The following is a 27,889-nucleotide window of genomic DNA, read 5'->3' on the forward strand; positions in this document are numbered from 1 at the left end:
AGGCAGGTAGGGGGGCTAAAGAGTGTATTATTGTCCCTGGCTCCTCCCCTCTTGCTCTGCTTCCCGAATACCATGATGAGAGCAGTGTCCCTTTGTTAAGACATTCCACAATGCTGTTTATGCCTTGGAGGCAGCCAACCATGAAACTGAGGCAAAAATAAACCTGTCTATCTTTAAGTTTCAGGTGTTGGGTATTTTGCCCCAGGATGGAAATCTCAGGGTAGCCCAACAGGGTGAACTGTAGAGCCTCTTCCATCTTAGGTAACACCCCTAGTCTATAATCTTTCAGGTTTAGGAAATGACAGCTAGAATGCTGAACAAGTATCAGAAGTTCCTGTTCAAACTGGATGTGATGATTCATACCTGTAATCCCAGCACTTGGGAGGCTGAGGCAGGAGGATCACTATGAGTTTAAGGCCAGCATGAACTACAATACATAGGGAAACCTTGTCTCCAAAAGTAAGTAAGTAAATAAATAAATAAATATTCCTTTTCAAAATTTACCTAAGCCAACCATCTCATTTATAGATAAGAAAATGAGGCACGGAGGGCCCAGAGATACAAAGCAAGCAACTGGTTAGAGATTAGATTAGATTACAAAGGATACTTTCTGAATTCCGGCTTCCTCTTTCAACTTTTACGGTAAACCTGAAGGTGTACAGAACCAAGAGCAAAGGCAATGGCATATATTCCTTATGCTTCTATTAGTGAATTAGGCTTAGGGCTGAAAATCCCAGAAAACTCATCCTAATCCCTTCTCCCATGTATCATCCAGCATCTAACACCGTGGGGGAGCCAACAAGACTTGCACTAATGGTAGATGACCCATATCTTTCTTCCTCTGATGCTCAACTTGTACCAGCTCAGTGGGAATGGGAGGACTGGAAGCTTCAATCATCCTCCTAGACTAACACAGAACTAAGCACAGGCAGCCCCAAAAGACTGTTGTTCAAAGACCCTTTCTCTCAAGTTTTCTGCATTGATTTCTTTATTATTCTGTATGGTTTGTTTTTTATTTTTTAGATACAGTCTCACTTTGTTGCCCAAGCTGAACTTGAACTTCCAGTCCTACTGTCATAGCCTCCCAAATAGCTGGGATTATAGGCACTTGCCATCATATCTGGCTTCCCTTTATTATTCTTATGATATCCTGAGGGAACAGCCTACTCAGAGGCATTTAAAAAAATATTTGACAAATGAATTCATTCATCACAACCAGATTTTAATGACAGGTGAGGTGTGTATCACCACACCCAGCTGGATGAACCTTCTGGATATTATGCTAAGTGAAACATGCAAAATTTATCTTTTCCCCTTCAGGAAAAGATTCCATGATTTTCCACATTTATGAAGTACCTAGAGAGGTCAAACTTCTAGAAACAGAAAGTAAATGGAGGCTGCCAAGAGCTATGGATAGGGGAAAACGGAGTTATTACAGTATTTAGTGGCCATCGAACTTCAGTTTTGCAAGATGAAAAAGTTGTAGAGATCTGCTGCACAGTGTGCCTACAGCTAACACTGCTGAAGTATACACCTTTTCAATGGTTAAGATTGTTACTTTTTTTAAACCACAATGAAAAATACACTTTTTAAAAAAGCTTCAGTAAAGACTGAAGAGAAACGCTCCACCAGGCAAGAGAAGAGACAGCAGATCCAAAGCCATATGTCTTGCATCTATGACTGTGGAGCACAAATAAAATGTTCTCTAGTGCTATCAACCAACACTCTGATCCCTCTAAGTCCTCTCTTCTACCCTTAAGAAAAAAGAACTTTACTAGGAATCCTGCCAACTCATTTTTACAATAAAAGGCCTGCTAAATTAGTTACCAACTACAAACTGCCTCCAACCCTCAAAATTGTGTATCGTGCTACAGAAGACCCTCTGGTCATCACAGTCACCAGTAGTGTCAGACCTTATGATCTTTACAAACCCAGGCTTCATGGAACTGTTCAGAAACTTTATTTCCAGTTAGTATCTTTGAAATTAAGCCCTCAAAACAGGAAATCAACTAGTACTTTTGAGCAGTAACATCATACTGAAGTATATACATATTTATATAATTTAGGTGTGTGTGCACACAGACAAGAGTGCATGTGCACAGGATCACCATGGCAGATGTTAGACAAGTTGTCCTCACTCTGAAGGCTTTGTGACACCCCATCATTAACTATCCTGACATAGCAAGACCTGCTCACCCAGCTAGAAAGTACTGATACCCTGTCAGCATGGACATGTACATAGTTTGCCGGTAAGGCTAATTTTAGCCAGGGATTTAGCTCAGTGGTGCTGCTGCCTGCCTTGCAAGGCAAGGTCCCGAGTTCGATCACCGGTATTAAAAAAAAAAAAAAAGGCTAATTTTTGGGTATTCAGCGCTCATGAAGCAATGGACCAAGGTCCTTACTGATCAAAAAAGTGTTCTTCGGGCCAGGGATTTAGCTCAGTGGTTTTGCCGCCTGGTGTGCAAGTGCAAGGACTGGAGTTCGATCTCCGGTAACAAATAAATAAATAAATAAATAAATAAATAAATTTTTAAAAGTGTTCTTGTAGTTGGCCTATTAAAGATTATGAAAGTGGCAAAAATCATTACTTAGAAAAGAGATCTATAATTTAAAGCGATTATAACCAAAGTTACACTAGTCCTCAATAACACTCTACAGGAGTCTGACTCACCAAACATAAAATATTGACAAAAAATTAACATAAGAATAGGTCTTGAGTCAGAGTTACAGGGCATTTATTATTTCCCGGAGAAAGACAAGGGTTGCCATCGTCCCTATACCAACACATAGTCTGCATCTCACCATGTACATAGAAACCATCCTGAAAAGAGGCCAGAACTCACCTTGGTAATGAAACAATGTCAGCCCACTAGCTACGTGTGACATATATCGTACTGACATATTTTTAGTGTACTATTTAGTACAAATAAATGTTTAATCTTTTTAAAGCAGGTCATTTAGCCCCCTTACACACACACACACACACACACACACACACACACACACACACACTCTTGTGCTTAACAGTCAGAAACAAAGAGAAAATTCCCTATAAAACATGAATCTCAACTCTCGGCCTTCCTGTTAAACACAGGTAATGTTTGGCTCTCATGGGAAAGGTTTTAATAAGCTCAATTACCATTGATGTCACAAAGGAGATACTCAAGTTATCTTCAAGTCTTACTCCTAATTCTCTAATACGGAGTAATTGTAGGGAGAAGTATACCACCATTACCACCCCCCAAAAAAGGGTATTTAGAAACCTACAATATTCATGTGAAGAAAGGCAATTTTTAAGAGGATGTGAAAAGGCAGGTCAAAGACAGGCACAGAGGCTCTCAACTGCCACCCAGAAATCCATGATTTATATGAGCACTAAGATAGACTGAGACAAATAACCTGATTCAGAAAATCTCAGCCTGAAATCAGTAAAATGGGGGATAATGCCCTTGTCAGAAACTGCTATTAATACTACAGTAATATTCTACAATGTTCTCCAAGATGAAAGTGGCATAAAATTTTATTATAAGTAATCCCCATAGAAATCTAGCAGTATTTTTTTTTTTATTATCCTCTGATACCAAACTACAGCTGTCTCAACAAAGAGGAACAGAGCCCTAAAGTTAAAAAACCCCTACAAAGGACTAGCCTGCTTCTGGAAAGAGCCAGCATATATGACTTGGATTTCTCTACACTAAGCATGTCTCTTGCCCTCCAACCTCAGGCATTTATCTGGGAGGAAGGTGGGAGAAAATCAATTTTTCCTAAGTTTTTAAATATTTTTATTGTATTTTTCCCCAAATCACTCTCTAAATAAATTTAGGATTATTTTAATAATAATTTATATATTTAATAATATAATAAATTTAGGATATTTTAATAATTTAGGAATGAATATTTTAGTAATTTAATAAATTTAGGAATATTTTAATATTTGCATTGAGTGTAAATCTAAAACAGGGAAGTACAGTAAGACACAAATGTGAATACCACATTAATGTTTTAAATTTAAAAATAAAGTTTTTTTCAGTGCTTCTCCTACCTTCCAGGAGAAGGACTGAGAGTCACACAAATGTTCTCTAAACAACACAGCAAGCAAGGCCATAGGTCAGCAGTATCTTGAAGCCATCAAATATGTGTCCTTTCAATGTTCCTGCTTTTCGATCTTGACTTCTAATTCTCCCACCTTGCATTAATACAAGCTATCTCAATGGGAGAGGCCTCCTTGAAGGCAAGAAAGGATCTCTCCCTTCAAGACTTATTTTTGAGGTGTACAGTACTCCTATAATCCTAGCACTCTGGAGGCTGAGGCAGGAGAATCACAGGTTAGAGCCCAGCCTAGGCAACTCAGAAACTTAACATGACCCTGGGTAAAAAAATAAAAATCGGGCTAGGGATGTAATTCAATGTGAAGGTCCAAGGTTTAATCCCTAGTAGTAAAAAAACACCTTATTTTCAAGAGGAAATGTTATAATGAACACCTCACACACATACCTACTATGTACAGACACTGAGCTAGGCTCCTTTCATATTACCATAAATTCTCACAATGACTCTGTAAGACAGATACTGTTCTCATCCTTATAGAGTAACTTGTCTACTATCTTCCAATTAGTAAGTGGCAGAGGAGGGAGTCTGAGGCCATTCTTTTCTCAGCATCAGCCCTGAGAAAAGACAGTCCTGCATGCCTGAATCCAAAACTAGAACTATCTGGATTCTTTGGCCCTAGGAGGAACTCCACAGTTCACTCACACAGCAAGAATGTGGAATAAGTCTCCGGGTCCACACAGTTTCTGAAGGAAGGATATAATACAGGCAAACATGAGCTGAGAAAAACACGATGTAATCCTAAAACTGGAGGCCACACAATAGAGTATAAATAAGTAAATAAATCCAAACAGTGACTGACCTTGCAGATAGGTGATCAAAATATAACACACAATCCTCATCTGCTCCAAGCATCTGACATGCACAAGTTTCATGTAACAAACCCAAACGCCAAACTCCTTTTTCTTCCTTCTCCCTTTCCCAGCCCCTTGGAGAGCAAGTCCTAGGGATCATAATTCAACAGTTTAAATCCTTGGTTTTACTCTCTGAAGCCCTTGTCACAGCTTGAGTTCCAGGACATGTGTCTTCCCTGGAAGAATATGACAGTCTCCTAAAATCCCTTTCCTCCATCAGCCTCTCTCCTCTCTACACTCTGCTGAGACTAAAGGTGAACCCCACCATTCTCTGAAACCCACACTAGTGGTTCTCAGCTTAACTCCTGGGGACTTCAGAAGCCCTAGGGGTAGGAATCTAGGGTAGTTAGCTCTATTTTACCTAGAACGCGCCAAGTCTGTAGTTCTACATATTGAAGACAGTTTTCTATTTGAAAATAAAAATTTTCCTGCTCCAAATTTTGCAAACCAGCCTACAGGATAAGGGATAATTCCTTGACATGGAATTCAAGGCTCTCCTTGTTCACTTTTTATTCTACCTTGAATTCCTTCTGCACATGGCTCCCATTCACTTGCTCAGCCTGAAATTTTCTTCCATCTGACATCACCTCACCTTTTGGAAAACAGAAAATTTCTGCCAGCCAAGCAGACTTGTTTTCACTTAATCATTCATCTCTGTACTTCTAACATTATTGCAGTGCCTGGCACATAGTAGATGTACTATTTTACTCATTCATTCGCTAATAAATGATTAAAGCAAAAAAATCAATAAGCACCCTAATAAATATGATTCACAAGTCTTAAAAAGAGAGACCACATAGGTATACTCTGAAATATACCTGCTATAACAGGATATCCCAACACCACTAGTAATAAAATTTATTTAGTTGATCAAAACTAGCACTGTAAAGAGCCAGGGATTTAGCTCTGTGGCACAGTGCTTGCCTCACTAGCACAAGGTCCTGCGTTTGATCCCTGGTATCAAAAAAAAAACAACTAGCATTTAAAAAAGTGGAACAGAAAATAACAGTAATTAAATACAAGTAAACACCACTTTGTGAAATGTCAATATATATGGATACACAAATATAGGAATACATTTATGTACTAGTAGGTTGTTAATGTAAAATATATTTCTTATTGATTCTCTGGTAAAAATTATTTTTGTTTTGTTTTGTTTTGTTTGGTACTGGGGGTTGAACTCAGGACCTTGCACTTGCGAGGCAAGCATGGCACCACTAAGTTAAATCGCTGGCCCTAAAAATTATTTCTTCCAAAATTACAAATCAGACATTATATCACTATGATTATTCTAAACTCCTCCACTCAGTTTTTAAAACACAGAATCATCATACTCCATCATAAAATTCAATTCCAACAAAAATTATGTTGGCTATGCCACTTAAAATGGTTCCCTGAAAGTGAAGGAGTTTAAAACACCAAACCAAACCAAACCACCTGTAGCCATGCTTGAAGATTATAGCTGATTAAATGCACAGAGAAAGCCACAGGAGCACACCTGTTTATTCCATGTTGGGGTTTTAGGTTTCACATTAGTATCAGATGCATCCTCCAGCCTTGCATCCCCTCTAGCCTGTATTTCTCAGGGCAGTCTTAAATACCTCTACATTATTTATAACCATCTACACTAAACTGGCTTTCCTTCAAATACCTGGAGACAATGAGTACAGTTCCATTGATGTTTAGGAACTCAGGGGAGATTCTGGAAGCACACACTAATCCTTAGCAGAGCAAAAGATTCTAGGTATAAAACTTTGTGTTCATGGTAGACATGTAAAGGGCCAATGGATTTGGCCCTATAACCTTATTTCTCCAAAATCAATACAAAAAAATTGCTTCAAAACTGTCAACTCATGGAACATATGTCCTTGGCTAGAGTAAAAGGTAAAAAATGACCAAAGGGCCAACCTGGGATAAATGACATATGGCTAGTGCTGTGGATTTAGAAAATTATTTTTCTTGTCTTCCACAGTAGGGAAAAACAACTTACACCAGTTAAAACAACAACAGCATTCTGTTCTGCTTGTGATCTAGTCTGAGGGCAAATGAATAGCCTTTGGCTGCTGTAGCAAATTGGAGGTATTCTAGTTTATTCTACAACTATAACATTCCATTCCCTGCAATGCTTGTCCACTATACTCACCAAATATCCTATGTTTTTGTCACAATAAGGTATTTCAAGGGGAAAATTGTAGCCAGAGCTTATAAAACTGAACCATTAAATCCTCAACCTCTACTGTTTATATCCTAAGTCTAAGGATGATACTTAGGAAAAGACAGACAAACTGCAGGCAACATAGGAGTGAATGCTTCTTTAGAGATGCTTCCATATGTCATCTTTTTTGAGGAAACACCGAAAGTAAAGAGGCAAAGATGGAAGAGGTCTAGAAATATCATGGTGACTTTTTAGAAGGAGTGGATAATTAAAGGAACCTTTTGCTTTAGCTCTTACAACCAACAAGGGTAAAAGCCCAGGGTCAGACAACTTGCAGTATAAAAGGAGGTAGGGACCAAACCGACAGCATTCTGTGTAATGGCAGGTACTGGCTTATGGGCAACACCTCAGATTTCCAAGAGCATCTCTATGAAGTTGACTTTGCAGTAGGTAGATATTGAAAAATAAAAATCTAAGACTCTATACTCTTTGATAGGAGAAAGATTAAGCTCCAGGATTCTCAAAATCAACTAACTTTGCTTCTATTTTTATAAGAAAAAGAAAAAGTGTCTTAATTCAGATTGCTGAAACAGAATTCCATAGACTGGGTGCCTTAAACAACATTTGTTTCTCACAGTTCTGCAGGGTTGAAGTCAGGGCACTAGCATGGCTGGGTTCTTGGTGAAGGCCCTCTTCCTTGTTTACAGACAGCCTTTTCCCTGTTGTGTTCTTATATGGTGGGAAAAAAAGATCATTTCTTGTGTCTCTTGTGTAGGGGACACTAGTTCTACTCATGAGGTATCCTCCTTCATGATCTAATTACTTCCCAAAGGCTTCATCTCTTACTACCACTATAACAGAGTTGGATTTCAGAACAGAAATTTGAAGGGGCATCCAGACATTTAGTAGTTAGTCTTTTCAATCATGCACATGGAAAATTTTCCAAAATATATGCATCAAACTATTGAAGGGAATTATCTTTATGGAGTGGGATGAGAATGAATTTGGAGAAGAAAACATTCATTGTCCACTTACGTAGTGGTTGGATTTTTTTTTCAATGCATGCATTGTAATTTACAATGTACTATGCAGTGCATTATTTTATAATACATTTTAATGTGAAATTCTTTAACATACAGAACTCTTTGATAGCCATCACAAAAATTAGGGAGAAATTTGCACCAAATGATGTGATAATTAGCAGCTGTGATCATAAATGAGTTGTTCTTCAGTCTGACAAGTGCTCAGTAACTAACTTCATTCAGATTTACATGAGGCACTGTAGGGAAGGCTCTAAGAAATATTATTCATCGTCACTGGAATTTGCTAATCAATGCAGGGAAAATACAGATAAACTCACCTTGTGCACACACATGAAGCTAGTAATACACAGGGAATATAGTACAGAATTATAAGGGCCAAAGAAGTTTCTCGAAGAGAAAGATCACTGTGAACCACAGGAGCAAAATGGCTCCATGTTATGAGTAGGCACAGGCTGGAGACAGTGGAGAGTACTTAGGCTTCCTGAAGAATTATAGGATGATCCAATAGGTAATATGGAATGAAGGGAGGAACTGCAACCTGGCGAATAGCCCAGTATCTCCCTGACAGTTCATCTGTTTAAGATGCCTACAGACATAATCTGGTAACTAATAAAGGAACTTCACATACATGTTCAAGAAATCTAAGGAGTCTGCAGAAATTTAAACCTGTATGGCAAAATACTTATCAGCCTCACCCAATAACATGTACCCATCACCAAATTATGTCACTATCTTAGAATTCTGTAAACTCACAGGCTTGCAGCAGAGGTCAAAATTTAGAGCTCAGTAAATTCCCCTGAATCTGTATTCACTATTGGGAATACACAATAGATAAGAATTGTAGAAACAGATGTGTTTCTCACCTAGATAAATAGGCTAAGATTGAGATTCTGAGGACATATCACAGTACACTTTATATAATACAGCCACAATAACTGCTTGTTTTACACACATGGTCTATTTCCCCAAAAGATGTTACATGTGGGTTAAGAACATGCTAATGTACTATCTATGTCACTGTCATGCCAAAAACCTGGAATGGTGCTCTAGTACTCAGCACCTGGCCTGATTTTAGTGCCTGGTCCTTAGGCACCAAAGAAGCAAGCAAGGGATAGACTGTGTTTTCAAGTTACAAATTCACAGTAACTGAAGTGCCAACTAAACATCTTTTTAGAGGCATATTATAAAGGACTAAAATTCTAATGTTTCTCTTTCTTAACAATGTTTTTAATGATCTTAAAGGAAGTTGTCCATTACTGGATCCTTTCTTTTAAAAGGAAGCAATTAGTCAAGAGCAAACAGTACTTTGCCATTTTACAACATTTCTTTATCTCTGAACCAAGAACATCAATCTGTATCTAAAAATGTGTTGTGAACATTTATTGTTATTTATTGTGTCCTTCCCAGCACCTCCACCTTTTGGGTGAACAAGTCCATGTGATTCCCAGGAGAGATGCTGTGTGCTTATCCTTAGCATCCCAGACTACAGTTCACTGGTTCAAAAGCAGCCACTCGAGAAAAGCATTGTAAATTATTTCACCGCTCCTTAACACCCCCAATGTTTCAAGAAAGATGGAAAAGGGGGAGGAATGGACAGTGAAGCCTAGAAGCAAATGGCAGCCATGCCTCCTGTCATCTTGAAGACCACCTACAGGGGCAGAGACAGAGGCCCACTGACACAAAGAAGCTACAACAAAACAAAACAAACCCCAAGAGACTGAGAAGTAAAGTCCTGATATACAGTGTGTTCCTCTCCCATACTATGATTCTGCATTACACATGCCAGCTTTAGTCTCCAGCCTCCAACCAAGTGTTCTGAGAGTTGTGGATGGCTAGATGGTATGTTCTGTACATACGGATTTCTGTTCTTCAATGCCTAGGAATACTTCTTTTAAAGGTAATTATCAATTTTAGGTGTCCAGCTGGCCATGATCTGGTATTAAACAGCTATCTGGGCTGAACAGAATCCAAACACCATACCCAACCTCACAAAAATCTGCACTGAAAAAAACTAGGATATTAAGTCATTAATATCACTTAGCAGTGAGGTAAAAATATAGAAAGGTTGGCAAGAAGTGGACTTGGAACTGCAACACACCAAAGTCAGATTGGAGCCGAGTTAAGAAGGAGTAGGTACTATTACTGAACAGAGGGCTCCAAAGCATGTGGCACATGGGCCATCTGAAATATGGAGACTGCTATCTGCCCTCTAGGAGCCAGTCACATGGATTTCTGGGTCTCATTTGCCCAGTATTTTGCAGTAATTCTCTTGTCTTCCCTAGTTTGATTACACACATCTCTTCTTTATTCAGAGAACTCAAATGAATCTTCTGTTCCTTCAAGCATAACAGACTAACCAAAAATAATCTTGAATTCCTGATATTCTTTTCAGAGATGCCAATCTGTGAACTCAGACTAAATGTTTAGCTCCTGTGTTACAACACCTCCCTTCTGGATTACTATTTAGTGTGATCATGTCAAGACTACCAACAAATTTATAGTTTAGGTATCAGAACCACCTTTAATGGACTGGGTGTCACAAACAAAAATGTAACTTAAAAAACCATATAAAATCTGCCCAGCATCAATTTCCTTAATAGATTAGAAAATTAAACTGAATAGTATCACTGAAGATACTGGTTAAATCTCAGCTATTCAGGAGGCTGAGACAGGAAGACTGCTAAGTTCAAACCTGGTCTGAGCAACTTAGTGAGACTCTGTCCCAAAATATAAATAAAAAGGGCTGGGAATGTTGTTCATGTACAGCACTGGGTTCAATCCCATTACAAAAAACCCCAAAAGAACCCACCTTAGATATCTGAACTGCACTGTCAATTATAAAACATACCTTGGAACATTTTCAATTTGCTCTTAAATGGCACTTTATTCTTAAAGTACCCAGGACTTTATAAATGTCCTATACCTAAACTAAATATCTTCCTTTTATCTTCCCACAATGGTACTCGCACACAGGTCCACTTTGGCAGAAAACTGGCAAAGAATCTCATGTGAATTTAATAAAGCCAACAAATTTTAAAACTTCCTAAGACCACAGTACTTTTAGATCTGCAGTAATATAACAGATCTGCCATCTGTTCCCAGGCAATCACCAAATAAAAATCACAGTATTATGGTGTTGGTATCTTTTATAGAGTATTTTCTGCTCTTTTTCACTAATCCACCACCATCATCTATATAAAAGAGAGCAGAGAGACATGAGCTACTCATACATGCCACAACATGGATGAACCTTGAAAACATTTTGCTTAGTGAAAGAAACTAGTGATAAAAGGTTACATATTGTATAATTTCATCTGTATGAAATGTATACCTGTAGGTTAACTTTAGCAAAGTTATTAACTTTATCATATTAACATCTGACTTTTTCAGAAAGTCCAGGAATAGGCAACTCTATAAAGCCAGAATGTAGATTAGTGACTGCCTGAAGCTGGAAGGAAGGGAAAATGGGAAGTAACTGCTAATGGTGTATGGGATTTCTTTTTGGAGCCACAAAATGTACTAAAATTAGATAATGGTGACTGTTGCACAGCTCTGTATGTTTAAAAATTACTGAATTGTGTATTTTGAAGGGGTAAGCTTTATGAAATGCACATTTTGTCTCAATAAAGTTGGTATTTGAGAGATGTGGGAGGGAGGGAGAGGAAGAGAGGGAAAGAGTGAATAAGCATGTACTGAGGTCACCGACAGAGAAGAACGTGGGCTTCTGGAAGGGTGAGGCAGAACAGGGGCTGGGCTAGGAAGAAGGATCAGCCATGTGGTATTCAAAAGCAGGAAAGAAAGAGGTCTATAGCAGTGAGAAGAAAAGGGGATGGAGGGGAAGGAAACCAGAGGAATCTGTACTCCCTAAATAGAAAGATTACTATGTTCCTATGGTCAGCTATTTGTATGTGAAAAATAAATCGAGGGTATAAGCTGGGAGTATACATAATGATCTGAACAGACTTCCTCTTCAGTAGTTTTCACAAACAACTTCACAAACAATGACAGCATATTTATTATGTGCTAGGGACCATGCCAGTCTCACATTCCCAAACATTGCATAATTTAAGGCAACAGCCTCAGGAGTGGATGCAGAAAATAAAAGGTAGTTATTAAATCCCTGTTAGTCCTAACTGTAGTATGGTATATAAGTACTAAAGGGTCACGTAGTAACCCATAAATATGTTCAATTACTGTGTGTCAATTAAAAATATAAAATATTTTTTTTAAAAAACCATGACTGGGGCTGGGGATTTAGCTCAGTGGTTCTGGTGCCTGCCTCACAAGCGCAAGGTCCGGAGTTCGATCCCCGGTACCCAAAAAAAAAAAAAATCATGACTGAAAATTCATACAAGAAACTTTTCTCTTTCCCTTAGGGCACAAAAGTGATGACATAAGAACAGAGAAGTAGGTATGTGAGAGCAAAAAGCCTTAGCTTGGTTTCAATGAGAGTCCAAGTGTGAGCCTATCATTTTGAGTACTCGAGAGCAGTAAGAGGTTCTCCGAGATCTGCAGCCTGGCCTCTGCCGTTTTGTGCAGTGAAAACAGGACAAGACTCAAGTCCCAAATCCTTGCTCAAAGCATCAGTGAGTGCTCTTTCCAGTTATTAAACCCCACCTCTTAAAATGACAGGTTCCCCCCAGCTTGCCTGATCAGTCTTTCCCTCTAAATTACTACAACACTGACTGCTCAGCCTATTTTCTTGGCACTTGTACACATATGCAGCCACGTGTAAAGCAGTTTTATCCTCCTAATCAGATCATGCAAGGCTATGTTTTATAGATCTCTTTATATATCCAATAGCAAGCCAGTTCTGCACACTCACAGAAAGAAGTCAAATATCCCATATTTATTCATTTTGGGTATGAGAGAGTGTTGATGGTGGATTTAGTCTTAGTCTGTAGAGTTTGAGTGAAGCCCCTATACTATGGTGAACAAAAAGCAATATGAAGGCAATATCTAAACCACCTAGTTAAAAACTCATGACCATAGGTAGAAAAAAACCATTAAGATATCCCTCAAAAATATATAAGCTTAAATATCTTATAGTTTTAAAATAGGTTTTCTACAATCTAGTACAGCTGTCAATTTGAGATTTACTAAGCATACAACTCTACTGATAGTTTGAAATTTGCATTCAAGTGGGAAAAAGTGATAGTTCTGCTGTAATTCTCACCACATACAATCCAATCATTTTCCTCCAGAATTCCTCTATGAAAATTTTTTTTGTACCGGGGATCAAACTCAGGACCTTGTGCTTGTAAGGCAGGCGGCAGAACCACTGAGCTAAATCCCCAGCTATGAATTTTTTAATCTACAACCTCAGAATTTTTAAAAAAGATATACTTTGAAAGTATCCCCATTAATTTTATTTATTTATTTATTGGGGCGGGGGGGGGTGCCAGGGATCGAACTCAGGACTTTGCAGTTGTGAGATCAGTGGTGGTGCCACTGAGCTAAATCCCCAGCCCTTCCCATTAATTTTAATTAACAGAGCTAATTTAGGACTAGAAAAATTTTCTGCCCTCCTAGAGACTATAAATTATAAGGTCCAAATAGTGATGGCATCCAAGGGAAGGCCCTGATCACCTCCCAGTGGGGTGGGTCCATTCAGAAAGGGGCTGTGAAGAGGCCAGGGATTACAAGAAGAATGTGCTCCTGTTGCCAGGAAGAAAGCACAATAATCAGTTTGGACACATTAGGTATCAAGAGATCAAAACGCAAACTGTTTCCTATTTATGGCAAGATTGGGGGTTAAACTAATATTTTATTGTATTAATTTTGGTTTATTTGAGATTGGATTTCACTATGCATTCTAAACTGGGTTTGGACTTATTATGTAGCCCAGGCTGGCTTCAAACTTGCAGTGATCCTCCTGTCTCAGCCTTGTGCATGCTGGGATTACTGAAGTGTGCCACGAAGCCTGGCTATACTAATATTTTAAAGAGGAGAAAAAAGTTGTCTTCCATTTCAGCAGGAATACTCAAGGATAATAGGATTTGAATATTAGTGAGAATACTTCAGCCATGTCCTAAGAAAGTGTTTCTCCAAGTGCAGTCTGTATCAAAAATGCAGACCTCTATGCGCCACTCCATAGTTGTGAATCTCCATTTATGGAAGGAGAGGGAAAACACTGGAAGATGCATCAGTTTAACTAGCATGCTATTGAATCTTATATTGTGTTTGAGAAGAGTTGACTGGGTATTTTGCAAAAATTTCCACTGCAAGAGCAGAATGTAGATGCTGGAGAAATAATTATCTTTGTTGTTGTATTGAATCTTATTTAACAAAAGTTTAGTATTGGAAACCACAAAAGGGAGAAATCTTTATTTTTTTAAATAACGGTTCAATTGATGTATTACTCCTCATTTAAACACACATCTAGCCAAGGAGTCAACTATTTACTCTTTAATAAAAAGACTGAGACCAAATACTTCATGGGTATTTCAAAGCCCAAGATCTATAAAAATTTTTAACCAATAAAAAATGTTTATGTGAAGGCACTTGAGCTGCACTGTCCCAATCAGTAGCCACTGGCCAAATATGACTACTGACCATGTGATATGTGGTACAGTGCCTCAAGAGAGGCACTTTAAGTTTAAAATACATACTACATTTCAAAGACACTATAAACATGCAAAATATTTCATTAATAACTTTTGATGCTGATTACATATAGATATGTAATAATATTTTGTATACACTGATTAAAATGTCTTATTTGGAAAATTTAAATTATTATTTATGTAGCACTGATCTGAGTATTTTTTGCTTAGCTGATTAAATGCTCCACTAAAATTCTTTTTTTTTCCCTCCAAAATTCTTAATCATTGAAATAAATGTCTATGTAAAAGGCAGTCTGACTCTGTAATCCTAGCCCTCAGGAGGCTGAGGCAGGAGGATCACTGTGAGTTCGAGGCCAGCCTGGGCTACATAGTGAGTTCAGGACCAGGCTGAACTACAAAGGGAGACCCTGCCTCAAAAAAACAAAAAACAAAAAACAAACAAAAAGGCAGTCTGACTTGTATAGCTAACAGTTGCTGTCCACTCTACAGATAAAGTAGAGGACACAATTAGGTCTATAGGTTATTTTCCCACAGCTGACCACTGTCCTTAATATCCTCAAAACAATACAAATACAAGGTCAATTTCTTTTGTGAAGTAGAGGATATTATTAGGTACTTGGGTTACTTTCCCAAGGCTGACCACTGTCCTTAATTGCCCCAGAACAATAAATACAAGGTCAATTTCTTTTGCCACATCCACAGCTTAGCAAAAAGACTCTTTTGCAAACTTTTAGTTCATAAATATTGATGAGTGACAACCCCTAAAGTAATTTCATTTTTAAATTTTATCATTTTGTTAAAATGCACTTTTATACATAGGCTTTCTTCTACAATCTCTCCAAGCCATTAATCAAAATTTCTGAATATAGCATTAGATGTTTAAGATCCTTTTGTGTTTTTCTAATTACAAAATAGTTCAGAATTTATTTCAGAAAAAATTGAAATATAGAAATGCCACTCAGCAGTGAACACTATTTTGGTATATATTTCTGTCAACTTTTTCTTCACTGTTCATGAGTGTTAATAGAAAGAAATGAACTCTAATTACTTTTAACAATATTTTGAAACTAAATTTTCCACCTTTGAAAGGACTTCCTCTCTTAATTTGTGTTGATTCTGCACAAATTCTACTTGAACTACAGTCATAAACGTACTTCATTTGTAAAAAGAAAACATTTACTTTTGACGTTTAAAATAGTTTTATGTTTTTCTCTTTCAAATAAAATAAATTTTCCAATACATTCAGCTTATTCTGAATCACAACATGTTCTACAATACTGAGTCAATTTGGTCAGAGGTCAGGAATGTGGTGTAGGAAATAATTTACAGAAGACATAAAAATCACTTCACAGTACTTGCCTCAAGGCTGAACCAGCATGTTACAATATCTTTGCTACTCCACAGGACCTAAGAATGTTCTTATCTTCCTCTGAACTCTAAACAGTCAAACCATGAAAAGGGGGAAGTACTGTCTACCATATTTTCACTCTACATTCAATTTTATGCATAAGGGTATATCTTATCAGTCTTATATAAAAATGATGTATTTCAAAAACAGTATAAAAAAACCCACTAACAACTTTTCCTGTTGATAACATGTTGATATGATGATATTCAGGATATATACATTTTGGATACATAGAAAAATTTTGAGTATGTGGCAATAACTACCATTAATTCTATTTACTTAAAGCCTATTTTCTATCTAAGTCTTAAATTTGTACAAGCAAAAGAGTTGAGAGACTCCCTCTCACCCAGCTTGCATGAAGGAGAAGCTTTTAGACGAAGGTTTATTCTGAGAAAGAACTGCTTTCCATCCTTCCAGGTATTCCAGGTAGATGGGCAGATGGAAGAGCACAGTTCTCTGTGCTGCTTCTTGGTCACCAAGGCTGGTGTGCCAGCAGTATGGCCTTGGCAAGTTATTGAATCCCTTTGTTTCCTCATCTATACTTTATAGATAATAATCTCTCATGCAACTATTATGGGATTAACTATTAATATATGCAATGCATTTAGAACAATACCTGACAGGCAGTAAGCACCATATTAAGAGCTACTATTATTATTAATATTGTGATACAGTTATTCTGGGACCTATGTAAATACCCTGGGAAAGTTAGGACAAATGATGAACGCTAAGGACAGCTGGAGTCTCTCTTCTAAATATTTGAGAAGACCAAATATAAAAAGCAAGAAACTGCTCTGCAGTTTGCAAGTAAAATTGTCTTTAAAGGGGAGATAAGACAGGTTAGGGTATCCTGGAACCAGAAAGTTAAAAACTCGTGACCAAAAGTAACTGGTTACCATTAGCATACTTAAGACTCAAATGAAAATGAAAGAAAAAGGGGAAGGAGTTAAAGTACAAGTCAATCCACTATCACAGGCAAAGATCATAGCTTCCACACTAATGATCAAGCTGGAAAATAAAAGTCCCAGTTCTAGAGGAAATGATTATCTAATTATTCATTGCTTGGTTTTTTTTTGGTTTTTTGGTACCAGAACTCAGGACCTTGTGCTTGCAAAGCAGGCAGAACCACTGAGCTAAATCCCCCCCCTCTAATTACCTCTAATTATTCATTAATTAGATAAGTTCTGAAAAGATCTTAAAATCACTACCACCCAAGATACAGATTATCCTGACACCTGAATAATTTTCGTAAAGCCATATCCTCTTCCTCCTTCCTCTTATATTGCAAATTTTCTAGTCAAGCCTTTCAGATAGGACTGACCAAATTCTCACTCTAGGAGTGCATTATGTTTAGGTGAAATCAAGTAGCACATCCTATTCTCCAACTCAAGGATGATAAATCAGGCCAGTAAAACTAACTCCAGTGCCACTAGGATGCAGATATGCTCTTTGCTACAGAATGTCTGTAAGGTCTAGAGGCCTGGGCCCTGGGGCAATCATCTCGGGACTACAAGACAGGGCCTGCTTGTGAACAGAGACTACACTAGCAAAGGCAAAAAAGTAGAGAGAAAGAAGCTAGGTACTAGTTGTAAGCATTTAAACTCAGAAGTAAGTCTTGATTAAAGGGTAAATTTGCCTATTATGTGACCAATAAATGGTCTCTGTCACTTTGGGTTAGGTTTATTTTCACTTGAAATAAAGAGAATCCTAAATGGTACATGTCTCATAATCAGATTCCACACATAATGATAGCAAAAGTAAGCTATTTTCACAATTAATAGTAAACTAACTTACCTGTTCAGGTCATGACAGGGTGGGGGTGGGGGGTGGGGCGCAGTGGGGATTAAACTTAGGGCCTTCACATTGAGCTACATATTCAGCACTCTATTTTTTGAGACAGGGTCTTCCTAGGTCACTAAGCCATTCAGGCTTGGCTTGAACTTGTGATCCTCCTGCCTTGGCCTCCCAGAATGCTGGAATTCCAGGTATATACCTCCATGTCTGCCTAAGTCTTGACTTTTTCTTTATCACGATTAAAAGACATAAACCTACTTCTCTCATTTAGAAACAATTTCCTCTGAACTCGCAAAAGTATAGAGGCAGTACCTTAAATATACTCTACTTTGACTTTTGCTTTACACATACTCAATACTGCTGAGTTTTCAGGTGATGGAACCTTTTCCTGATTTTCAGGGCAAGTTTAGGGTAACAAACTCCCCATCCTAACCAAGGCCAATGTCAAAGTATGCTCTAGGTATTCAAAAAGAACAAGGAAATTAGAAATCAAACAATGAGGATATAGCCCACTAACATTAATAAAACAACGGCAAACTTACCTATTACAGAATAATATGTTCTTGTTATGGTTTGTGTTTAGATGTCCTCCCCAAAGCCTCATGTGGATGAGGTGGGACTTTTTTTTTTCAGAGGTAGTTGAATCTGGAATGTGTGATGCTGGGGTTAAGGGTGTATGATTACTAAACTACTACGTGTGAGAGATTAGTTTGGCACCACCCTAATCCCAATAGTCTGAATAAGATAAAAGGGGCAGAAAGATGCTGTAAAACTCCCTTGTTGCCTTTGCTACCTTGTGCAGGCCATGTTGTTTCTCCTCTTCAAGGCCTGTTTGCCATCCCGGTCTTGGAGCCAGCCGATTATGGACTGAAACTTCTATAAACTGTAAGCCAAACAAACCTCTTCCCCTATAACTTTGGGTGTTGGGTATTTTGTCTCAGCAATGAGAGAAAAGTAACTAACACAGTGCCCTTACACTATTAAGCTACTGCCTTTTAGATGTGACACTAATCAATCTGGTACAGTTCAGGTCAGTGGATATATGACAAGCACAAAGTACACAGGTTGGTTGAGATATCTTTGTATGTAAGGCACAGTATGCTTCAATATTTTGAAATGTAAAGTGTATCAAAAATAAAACAATCCTTAGCCTTTTCTGAATTGCCATAGAAAGATCACTCTGAGCTCTAAATTATTTTGGCCATTAGGACTGACAGCTCTCCAAATACAGAACTGACTACCTTGCAAAATGGTCCATCTGCTCTCATGGGACATATTTAAATAGAGGTGAGATGTCTGTCAAATAGGACAGCTGTAACACAGACAGGGTAGACGAATTCAAAGGGGATCATACAGCCTCCTGGGCCTCCATGATGGAGTCACAGAGGACTCACCTGCCAAAGCCTTGATGCGGGACCGCTCAAAGAGCCTTGCAGAGCTGTTCTCATTGTCCCAGTCATCCACATCCCAGCGGTTGTTGACATCACTGTACTGCTGCTGAATCTCAATGTTGTCATAGTCTGTGGCCACTGTGGTTGTCATCTTGAACTGTCTCAGCTACTCCTCCACATCAGCTCCTTCTTAGAGTTCTGTGAGAAAGAAAAGGAAGAACATATTTAGACATCCAAAGTGTATACAGTCCCCACAAAACCTGCTGGGTTCAAAGTGAATAGAAGTAAAATAATCAGTGCTTGTCCAGAATAGGTCTTCTGGAGTTTTGAACTTCAGCACTGCTTATACTACATGTGTGATTGAAACTAAACTATTTTGTATCTCCAAGCTCTGGTTTCTCCAATCATGAAAAGAGGAAAGATACATCACAGACTGTTGAGAGGACTGAATGAGATGACAGATACCCACCAAACGGTTTTTCCTTCTTTCCAAAGTTTAAGCTGCAATTTTAAAGTTTTATCAGCTATATCTACACCCACCTGGGGCTTTTGAAAGAACTCATTTATTTCTGTTGGATTTCACTATAAACTATAATATTTTAACTTCTCATTCATAAAATGTTATGTAAGAGAACAAATCATTTGTTCTGAATATTTCAATAATATATTAAAAAATTTATGCCCAAGATTTAGATATAAATATATGGCACCAAGGATAGTGTCAGTGCATAGTAGATGCTCAAGAAATGATTGCAGTTATTTAAATTGCTATTATAAATTCTCTAACCAAGATACATACTCACTCCTCAGGAACCCACTGTAGGTCACAGTGTTCTTTCAGGGATAAATATAAAGCAAAGACTTGGGCCTCAACTTGTAGCCCACTGCTCTCTTCACTTTATCACACTACTCTCACAGAATTAAGAATGATGTTTAACTTTAAACATAGCTTCTCTTTTCAATACAGCTGTTATTCACTCATTGAACCTAAATACTGTATACTGAGGACTTACTATATGTTCAGCACTGTTCTGGATGCCAGGGATAACAATAAACAAGATATAGACCTGGCTCTAGTGAAGCTTACGTCCTAGTAGAAGGAGCTGGATAAGAAAGCGCACAAGAAAAGACAGAGTTGAATGAAAATAAAATGAAAGCAGAGTAACGTGAGAGAATATATGGGACCCGATGGTCAAAGAAGGCCTAAGTCAGTACTGAAACTGAGCTCTCAAAGTCAAAAAGGAACAAGGCACACACAGATCAAGAGGAACAGACAGGCAAAGGAGTGGCACCCTGAAGGAACCAGGTGTACAGTGGAGCTGGAGTCTGGCATGAAGAGGAAAGACAGCAGAGGAGGCTTTAGAGGTAGATGGGGCCAGGGCAGGAAGGGCTGTGAGCTTAGTGTAGTTGGAAGCCACTGAAGGATTTTAACCTAGTATCTGACACCCCTAGATATGTGCTTCTAAAGGATTATTCCTGGTGCCATGTGGAAAACAAGATTCTAGGAGGCAAGAACAGAAGAAGGAGCCAGTTGGCAGGCTACTCCAGAGATGGTGGTGGCTGAGCCCTGGACGTTGGAGCTGAGATAGCGAACATGATTCAGAGAGAAGTGACAGGACCTGGTGAAGGACTGACCAGACCCGAGCCATCAGGTAACTGCTGGCCTGAGCCAGGCTCTGTGCTTGATGCACATTGGTGTGATGAATTTTCTGTTTGTTTGTTTTGGGTTTTTTTGGTACTGGGGATAGAACTCGGGACCTTACGCTTGTGAGGCAGGCGGCGGCACCACTGAGGTAAATCCCTGGCCCGAAATCCCTGTATATTTTAAATTTGACCACAGGGACCCAGACTCAATCAGGGACTCAGATATAGAGCTATCTAAGTAAGTTGACTACAGATTTAAAAAGAGAAGGAGGGAAAAAGATGATTCCTCTAGTGGTAGGAAGATGACCCAAGGGAAAATGTTGTCTTCCCTCCTCCTTTCCATCTTAATATTCAGAAACTTATTACAAGATTTTTGTACCTGAATGCTCACTTAGCAAAAGCCTCACTCAATATGCACTGAGTATGTAAATGGACTAGTCAGCAGGCTTCATCAGTAGAGCCTGTGTGCTAATAAAATCAGAGCATCACAAAGCATACAGAAGGACCAATAAGGAGCTAACTTTTCCCTGCATACACGCCACCATACAAAGAAAATAAAGTCAAATATATGGAAAAGAAACATTTCTCTTATTATGCTTCCAATGTATATACAATCATGTTCCCATGTAAATAAATTAAGCTGAAACAACAAGTGTACAACTGCCTCTTTTTTCACAGGTAGCTCTTTTCTCACAAGCAATCTAAGAATACCACCAATACATCCTACATCTTCCTCAGGGAGAAGCAATGAGTCCCCCTTACAGCTGACCTCTGTAATCAAGTCATCCATCATCATTGAACAGAAAAATCCTGAATGGAAGTAAAACATGGGAGATCAGACAGACATGATCAATTGGAACAATATAAATGTATTGGTCTATTACATTTTAATACTTAAATGAGCAATGTATTTACAAGATTTCATAAAAACATCAAAAATGCAGAAAACTAATCCAATTAATGTTTTCTATTGAATGATTTTATAGGTGTACTTAATTAACATTCAGAACCATAACCCCCTTTCAGAAAGAGAAAAGAGAAGGAAAGTTTGTCATACACCATTTGACCTTAGAGATAAGGTCAAATTTTTATAATTTTTAATTTTTATGACTATATTAAATTTTAATTTTTATGACTATATCAACACCAAAGACATCGTTAAAATTCAGCCCTGGAAGATTTTATCTGACTGTGCACACACACACTATTAATTCCAAATTCTGAACATATATAGAACATTTCATTTAATGTAGCCCAAGATGAAACCAAGCACAGCGTTCTCTCCAGATAAGGTCTGAAGGTTTGGTGCCACCTACTGACATGAGAATGAACCACACAGCAGGGCCTCCAGGGCTGCTAACACCATCTGGCTTAGGAGTGCGTGTGCCCCATGAGGCCCTATTACAGGCCTCCACCCAATCAGTGACTGAGCCTCTTCCTACCACTGACTCCTCCCACACTCACCATCTACCTCCCACAAGTTTCTCATAGCGTTAATCTTTTCAATTAACATGTAAAAACTGTAAGAATCTTGGGGTATGGTGTAATAATTCAATATATAAATCATTCAGAGAATTTAAACACATTTTTTCCTAAGTGCCCCTATGATTTTTGAGATGGGTCTAAGTTGCCCAAGCTGGCTCGAATTTAACAATCCTCCTGTCTCAGCCTCCGAAATAGTAGGGCTGGGTTACAGGTGTGCACCACCACACAGGATAAGTGTTCTCAATTAATGGTGCTCTTTAAAAACATTACGATCCCTCCTTAAAGAGGTAAATGGAAAGCAAAAGTACCTACTAGTCTGTGTTTAGAAGATTATTGATGGTATAAGTTATTACTTTTATTGTTAGTCCCCTGAAAAATCTTAGAAGCTGAGTTTCAGGGTCATTTTTCTTCTTTGATATTCTCCATCTCTTTGAAGACTATCACACAGTTCAATTTTTTAGTGATGGAGCCCTTTTTTTTTAATTTTCAGGGCAATTTCAAGACTATTTATTCTCCACCCCCACCAGGGCTGTCATGAAAGGATGTCTCTAGCATTCAACAGTACTGAGGCACTGACCTGAGGGTTTAAGAACAGCCAGTTAGGGAAGAGTTTTGGAAAGTAGCCCCATGGCCTGGGAATCCCAGATGTCCAACATGCTACAAACACCATTACTTGTAATCTGCCAGCATAGGGCCAGACCATCTATGCGCACAGTTTAAATCACACGTACAGGTATCCCCAGGAGATTACCTATAGAGGCTTGAGTTTTCCCAAGCTGCTTCAACCATGCATCGCCAGAGCCAATGAAATAATCTGTTTTCTTGCATGGCTGTGGGAAAATGAGAGAAAGGAGGAAAGAAACTATAGCATTACCCTTCAGGTTTTAGAAATATTGTATTTGTTCACCTTTATATTGATTAAAGTTCTGAAAGTCAATACTTGTCATAGCCCAGAGAGAAAACGTTTTATCTATTGCTATTTTTTGCCACAGAGGTAACAGATAAATTCAGAAGTTATCCCTAAACTTCCTTCCAGTGTCCTCTTTTGTTACTCTACAAAATCTCCCACAGTATCACTTTTCCTGTCTTTTCTTATCCCATGCTAACAACTGCTCCTGGACAGGGACAGCCAAATGCAATTATTTGGTGTACACACTGCTTTCAAGAAAGTAACATTTTTAAACTAGGCAGCTAATAAACATGAAAGTGTATTTAATAAGGTGCTTCTCTGTGCATTATTAAAATGTAGGCTTCCTGTTTTAGTCCTTACCATGAAAAGAATGAATTTTTAATCTGAACCTCTCAGATTTCAGAGCAAAGCAACAGAGAATAAATGGAATTTTCATTGGCATTACATATGAGCACACATACATACACAGGCACAATTCCTTAATACTCAAGCTTAATTAAAGGCTCAAACAAATTAAACAAAATGAAGGTGACCAACACTTGCCAATCCTCTTTAAAGAGAGGAAAACCAGATGCTAACAATTACTGCAGCAAAAATTCACAGACCCAAATTTTCTGCAAACACTTAAAACCTTCCTTCTTTACTCATAAAAGACTTGAAAAAGCATGAACTATACTGCTGGTATGCTATCTTAAAAACAAATTAAAAATAAGTCCTGCTCAGGACTTGAAGGGACCAAATTGTGTGTTTGAGAATTTCTAGTAATCAACCTATGAGAGTTCTGCCTGTGTCTTCTCAACCATGCAGTTGTCTGAAAGAAAAGTTGGATCCTGTTCACAATCTGCTCACTGAGGCATCTTGTGGGATGTGTAAAATCACGAATTAAGAATATCTGCAAGAAATCACTGTGATGAGTAAACAGCTCATTGTTACTCGTGTTCATGGAGCTAGTGACCCAAAAGGGCCCAAGATTCCATCCTACATATTCAGAGCTGTCTGTGCACAAAATTTTTAAATGCCCCAAGTAAGCTAAGTGTGGTGGCGCATGCTTATAATTCCAGCCCTTGCGAAGCTGAGGCAGAGTTGCTTGTGAGTTCAAGGTCATCTTGGGCTACATAGTGAGACTCTGTCTCTAAAATAAAATAAAACAAAACAAAAATAAAAAGCCACAAGCATACAATGTCCTTTATAAAATCATTCACTTTTAAAACAATCAACCCCCAGGGACCAGGGATTTAGCTCAGTGGCTCGACTGCCTGCCTCGCAAGTGCAAGGACCCGAGTTCGATCCCCAGAACCAAAAATAAGTAAATAAAATAAAATAAAATAAATCAACCCCCCAAATTAAAAAAAGACAAAGAATAAAAAAATCAAAAAAAGGAGAAAAAAACACAGAAAAAAAAAAACAATCAACTTTACTTGCAGTTTTACAAGAACTCATCCACTATACAAAAAGCATAAAAGAGCTATACAAACTACAGCCAACTGTTTGAGAAGAAACAGTTCTCAGAGACATTAATCTTATTTAATAAATACGGACTTAAATACTCTATAGCCCTGTCAATAGTTGTCTCTTATTTACCAATGAAAGAGTATGCTAAATTTCTATTACTTATTAGTTTTGATTATTAGTTTTCCTTCTGCTTTACTAGAGTATAGTATCAAAATTGTTTTATCTTCTTGGTGTCTTTAAGGTTTAAATACAAAGTTGGTGAGTCTAAACCCTAACACAACTAAAATAACATTTATTTGATGGCTCACTTTATAGAGGGCATGGAGCTTCTTTCCCTGCTTTCTCAATTTTCCCATCAACCTTTTGAGGTAGTCCCTGTTTTGCTAATGAACTAAGGCTGAATAAATGATGAGTAAACTAAGGCTTCACCAGTGACAGCACAGCAGAGTGACAAGGAAGCCAAGAGAATCTGAACCAACTATGAATGACTTCAAAGGCCATGCCTTAAATGAACAACTTAGCCTTCCTTCTGAGGCAAACCCCTTTAATACTTAAGGACTAAGAAAATACCTAAAGAACTCAAGGTTCTTTAATAAATGAGGACAAGGATTAGTTCTCATTAAAGTCTAATTACTGCTGAAGGCAACAACTCGCCCTCAAAATAGGGGTGATAATGCCCCCAAAGAACTGAAAATTCATTTTGGGTGTGGGTGGGCAATTAGGCAAAAAATGTCTGAAAGACTCCTCATAGGGGATGAGGATGAGAATAATGAAAAAAGGCTGAGAAACACTATTCAACCTAAGAAGAAAATACTCGTATCTTCCCACACCCTCTCTTTCTTCAGTGCTGGGGATCAAACCCAGGATCTTCACACTGAGCTACATCCCCAGCACATTTTTTTTTTAAATTTTGAGGCAGGGTCTCTTATTGCCTAAGCTGGGCTCAAACTTGCAACTCTCCTGCCTTAGCCTCTCAGCACGCTAGGATTATGGACCTCCAACACCAGGCCTGGATGCTCATCTCCTTTATGTAAACAAAGACTTAGAAGACAGGAAGTAGAAAAAGGCCTTAGAAGACAGGAAGCTGAAAACACCTTTTTTGTGTGTGTGCCAAAGAATTGCAATTTCACATATCATGTCACCCTCTGTCTTGTCTATGATATAAAAACCCACAATGGGTTACTTCCCCCAACACTAAACAATGTGCTTTGGAGGAGCAGTGAAGGTTTGGCCATCTTCTGCTAAAACATTCAAAAACCAAAGCACCCATTATAAACCTTCATTGCCAACATTCAGAGGTTACCCCTTCCTACAAGATGAACATGGCCGCTAGAAAGCTGGTTGTACCTCTATAAACAACACAGCTGAGGAACAAATCTTGTTTCTTAAAATGTACAAATTCAACTAGGCTCTACTGTTTGAAGGCACAAAACTATCCTTCCTATAAAGGAATTTTTTTTTTTTTTTGAGACAGAATCTTCCTATGTATATGTAGTTCAAGCTGGCCTTGGAACTTACTATCTAGCCCAGGCTGGCCTTGAATTCATGGTGATCTTCCTGCCTCAGCCTCCGAAGTACTGGGATTACAGGCATGTGCCACTATGCCCAGCTTAATTATTTTTAAAGATGTCATTAGTGGGAAATAAGACTAACCATAGTTTTATTTACAACAGTTTATCAAAAAGATCTTGTCATCATTGTTTAAGAATTTATTATTACAAAATATGACCACAAACACATTTTTTAACACAAACAATATACTAATATGGGCAGGAGTGGGAAGATAGGGTATTACTCTGACTTTTCATTTTACACAGTAAATTGCACACTGAATGGTGAACTTATAAATGGATTATTTAAGTCCCTTAAATGAAAGAAAAAAATCTTGATATACTATGTAGAAATTTATCCTCATTTACTATTTGTACATTAAAAATTTAAACAAAGTATTTCTTTTCTCTGCCTACATCTGATTCTATTGGAAGTTGGAGAGAGAATTTTACAAGTCCTAATCTTTTTTTAAAAAATCAGCAGTATTTTGTAAGTGGATAGAACGAGAAGGAAAAGTTAGTTTTGTTTATAAAGCTAATTTGAACTGAATTAAACTTGTTAAATAATTCCCACTAAGTACGTGGCTCTCTTCACATACATAGCAGTTAAGAGCCACCCTTGCTTCTATTTCCCTTACAGAGAAAAGCAATTAAAATTGAAATCATTAACTCAGTATACACCTAACACTATGGTCTTATGGTCAATGTGGAGTTTTTGAGCCACAATAAATAAGCATTTTGTTGTTGCATTTACTTCCAAATAGTTTTAAAATTACATCAGAGTATTGTTCTAAAGGCACTGCTGCCAAAATACTGATCCTGAATTTCACTGAGTTTGGCATTTCACTGCCTATTTGTCATGATATTTCATTAAGTCAGTATCACGTGTGTCTGCACAAGAGAGAAACAATAATCATAACCATGCTTTCCATTTTGAAGTTGACCTTTAGTCCTACAGCAGCCCAGTACCAAAATTCTCTGCAAATCAATCAAGTGAAAGATGTGTATCTTAATTACCTGGAATCGGGATCAAACGGAAACAGTATGTGAAATTGTGATGAAAAACAATGCTATCTATACCAAGTGACTGCCCCCAAACACATACACAGCACAACTACAGGGACCAGTACTCTATTTTTTTCTGTTCATCTTTATACCACCAGCACCCAGAACAGTGCCTAACCCATGAGTAACTGAAAAACAGTTGTGAAGTGAAACAGTAGGTGGCAGAAGCACTGTCACCAGCCGACCACTCTGAAATGCAATGCTTCTGCCTAAATAATATGAATCCTGGACCCCAGTAAAATGCTCATTGTTTTATAACGGACAACCTTCTTTTTATGCAGATTCATTCAGAATTTTCATAAGAAATTCTTTTCACCAGTCACAAAGTATGAGGGGTCATATTTGGGGTAGGTAGGATTGAAGAAATCACTAATTTCACAATCTCCTTTGGATTTGCCTTAAACATATTATTTTCAATAGAGACTATATTTTAAGATCATTTCCCTTTACAAAATATCCTAAATC

The 27,889-nt window shown here is 38.0% G+C and overlaps 1 protein-coding gene across 6 annotated transcripts in view; it reads right to left on the reverse strand.

Annotated features, from left to right (window-relative positions):
* Sptbn1 (spectrin beta, non-erythrocytic 1) overlaps positions 1–27,889 on the reverse strand; it is a 197,047-nt gene that overhangs the window by 122,794 nt on the left and 46,364 nt on the right. For 5 of the 6 annotated variants that reach the window (XM_004867283.4, XM_087216384.1, XM_087216382.1 and 2 more), the window contains exon 2: positions 19,322–19,516. In XM_004867283.4, the coding sequence (XP_004867340.1) occupies positions 19,322–19,469 (148 nt within the window). In that variant the 5' untranslated portion in view covers positions 19,470–19,516. Of the gene's footprint in view, positions 1–19,321; positions 19,517–23,198; positions 23,278–27,889 lie in introns of those variants that run through there. The other variant, XM_087216383.1, reaches the window with a different exon arrangement.

This window comes from Heterocephalus glaber, unplaced genomic scaffold, assembly GCF_053883595.1.
Source record: "Heterocephalus glaber isolate CG9 unplaced genomic scaffold, H.glaber_assembly_v1.0 deba00001457, whole genome shotgun sequence".
NCBI classification, from domain to species: domain Eukaryota; kingdom Metazoa; phylum Chordata; class Mammalia; order Rodentia; family Bathyergidae; genus Heterocephalus; species Heterocephalus glaber.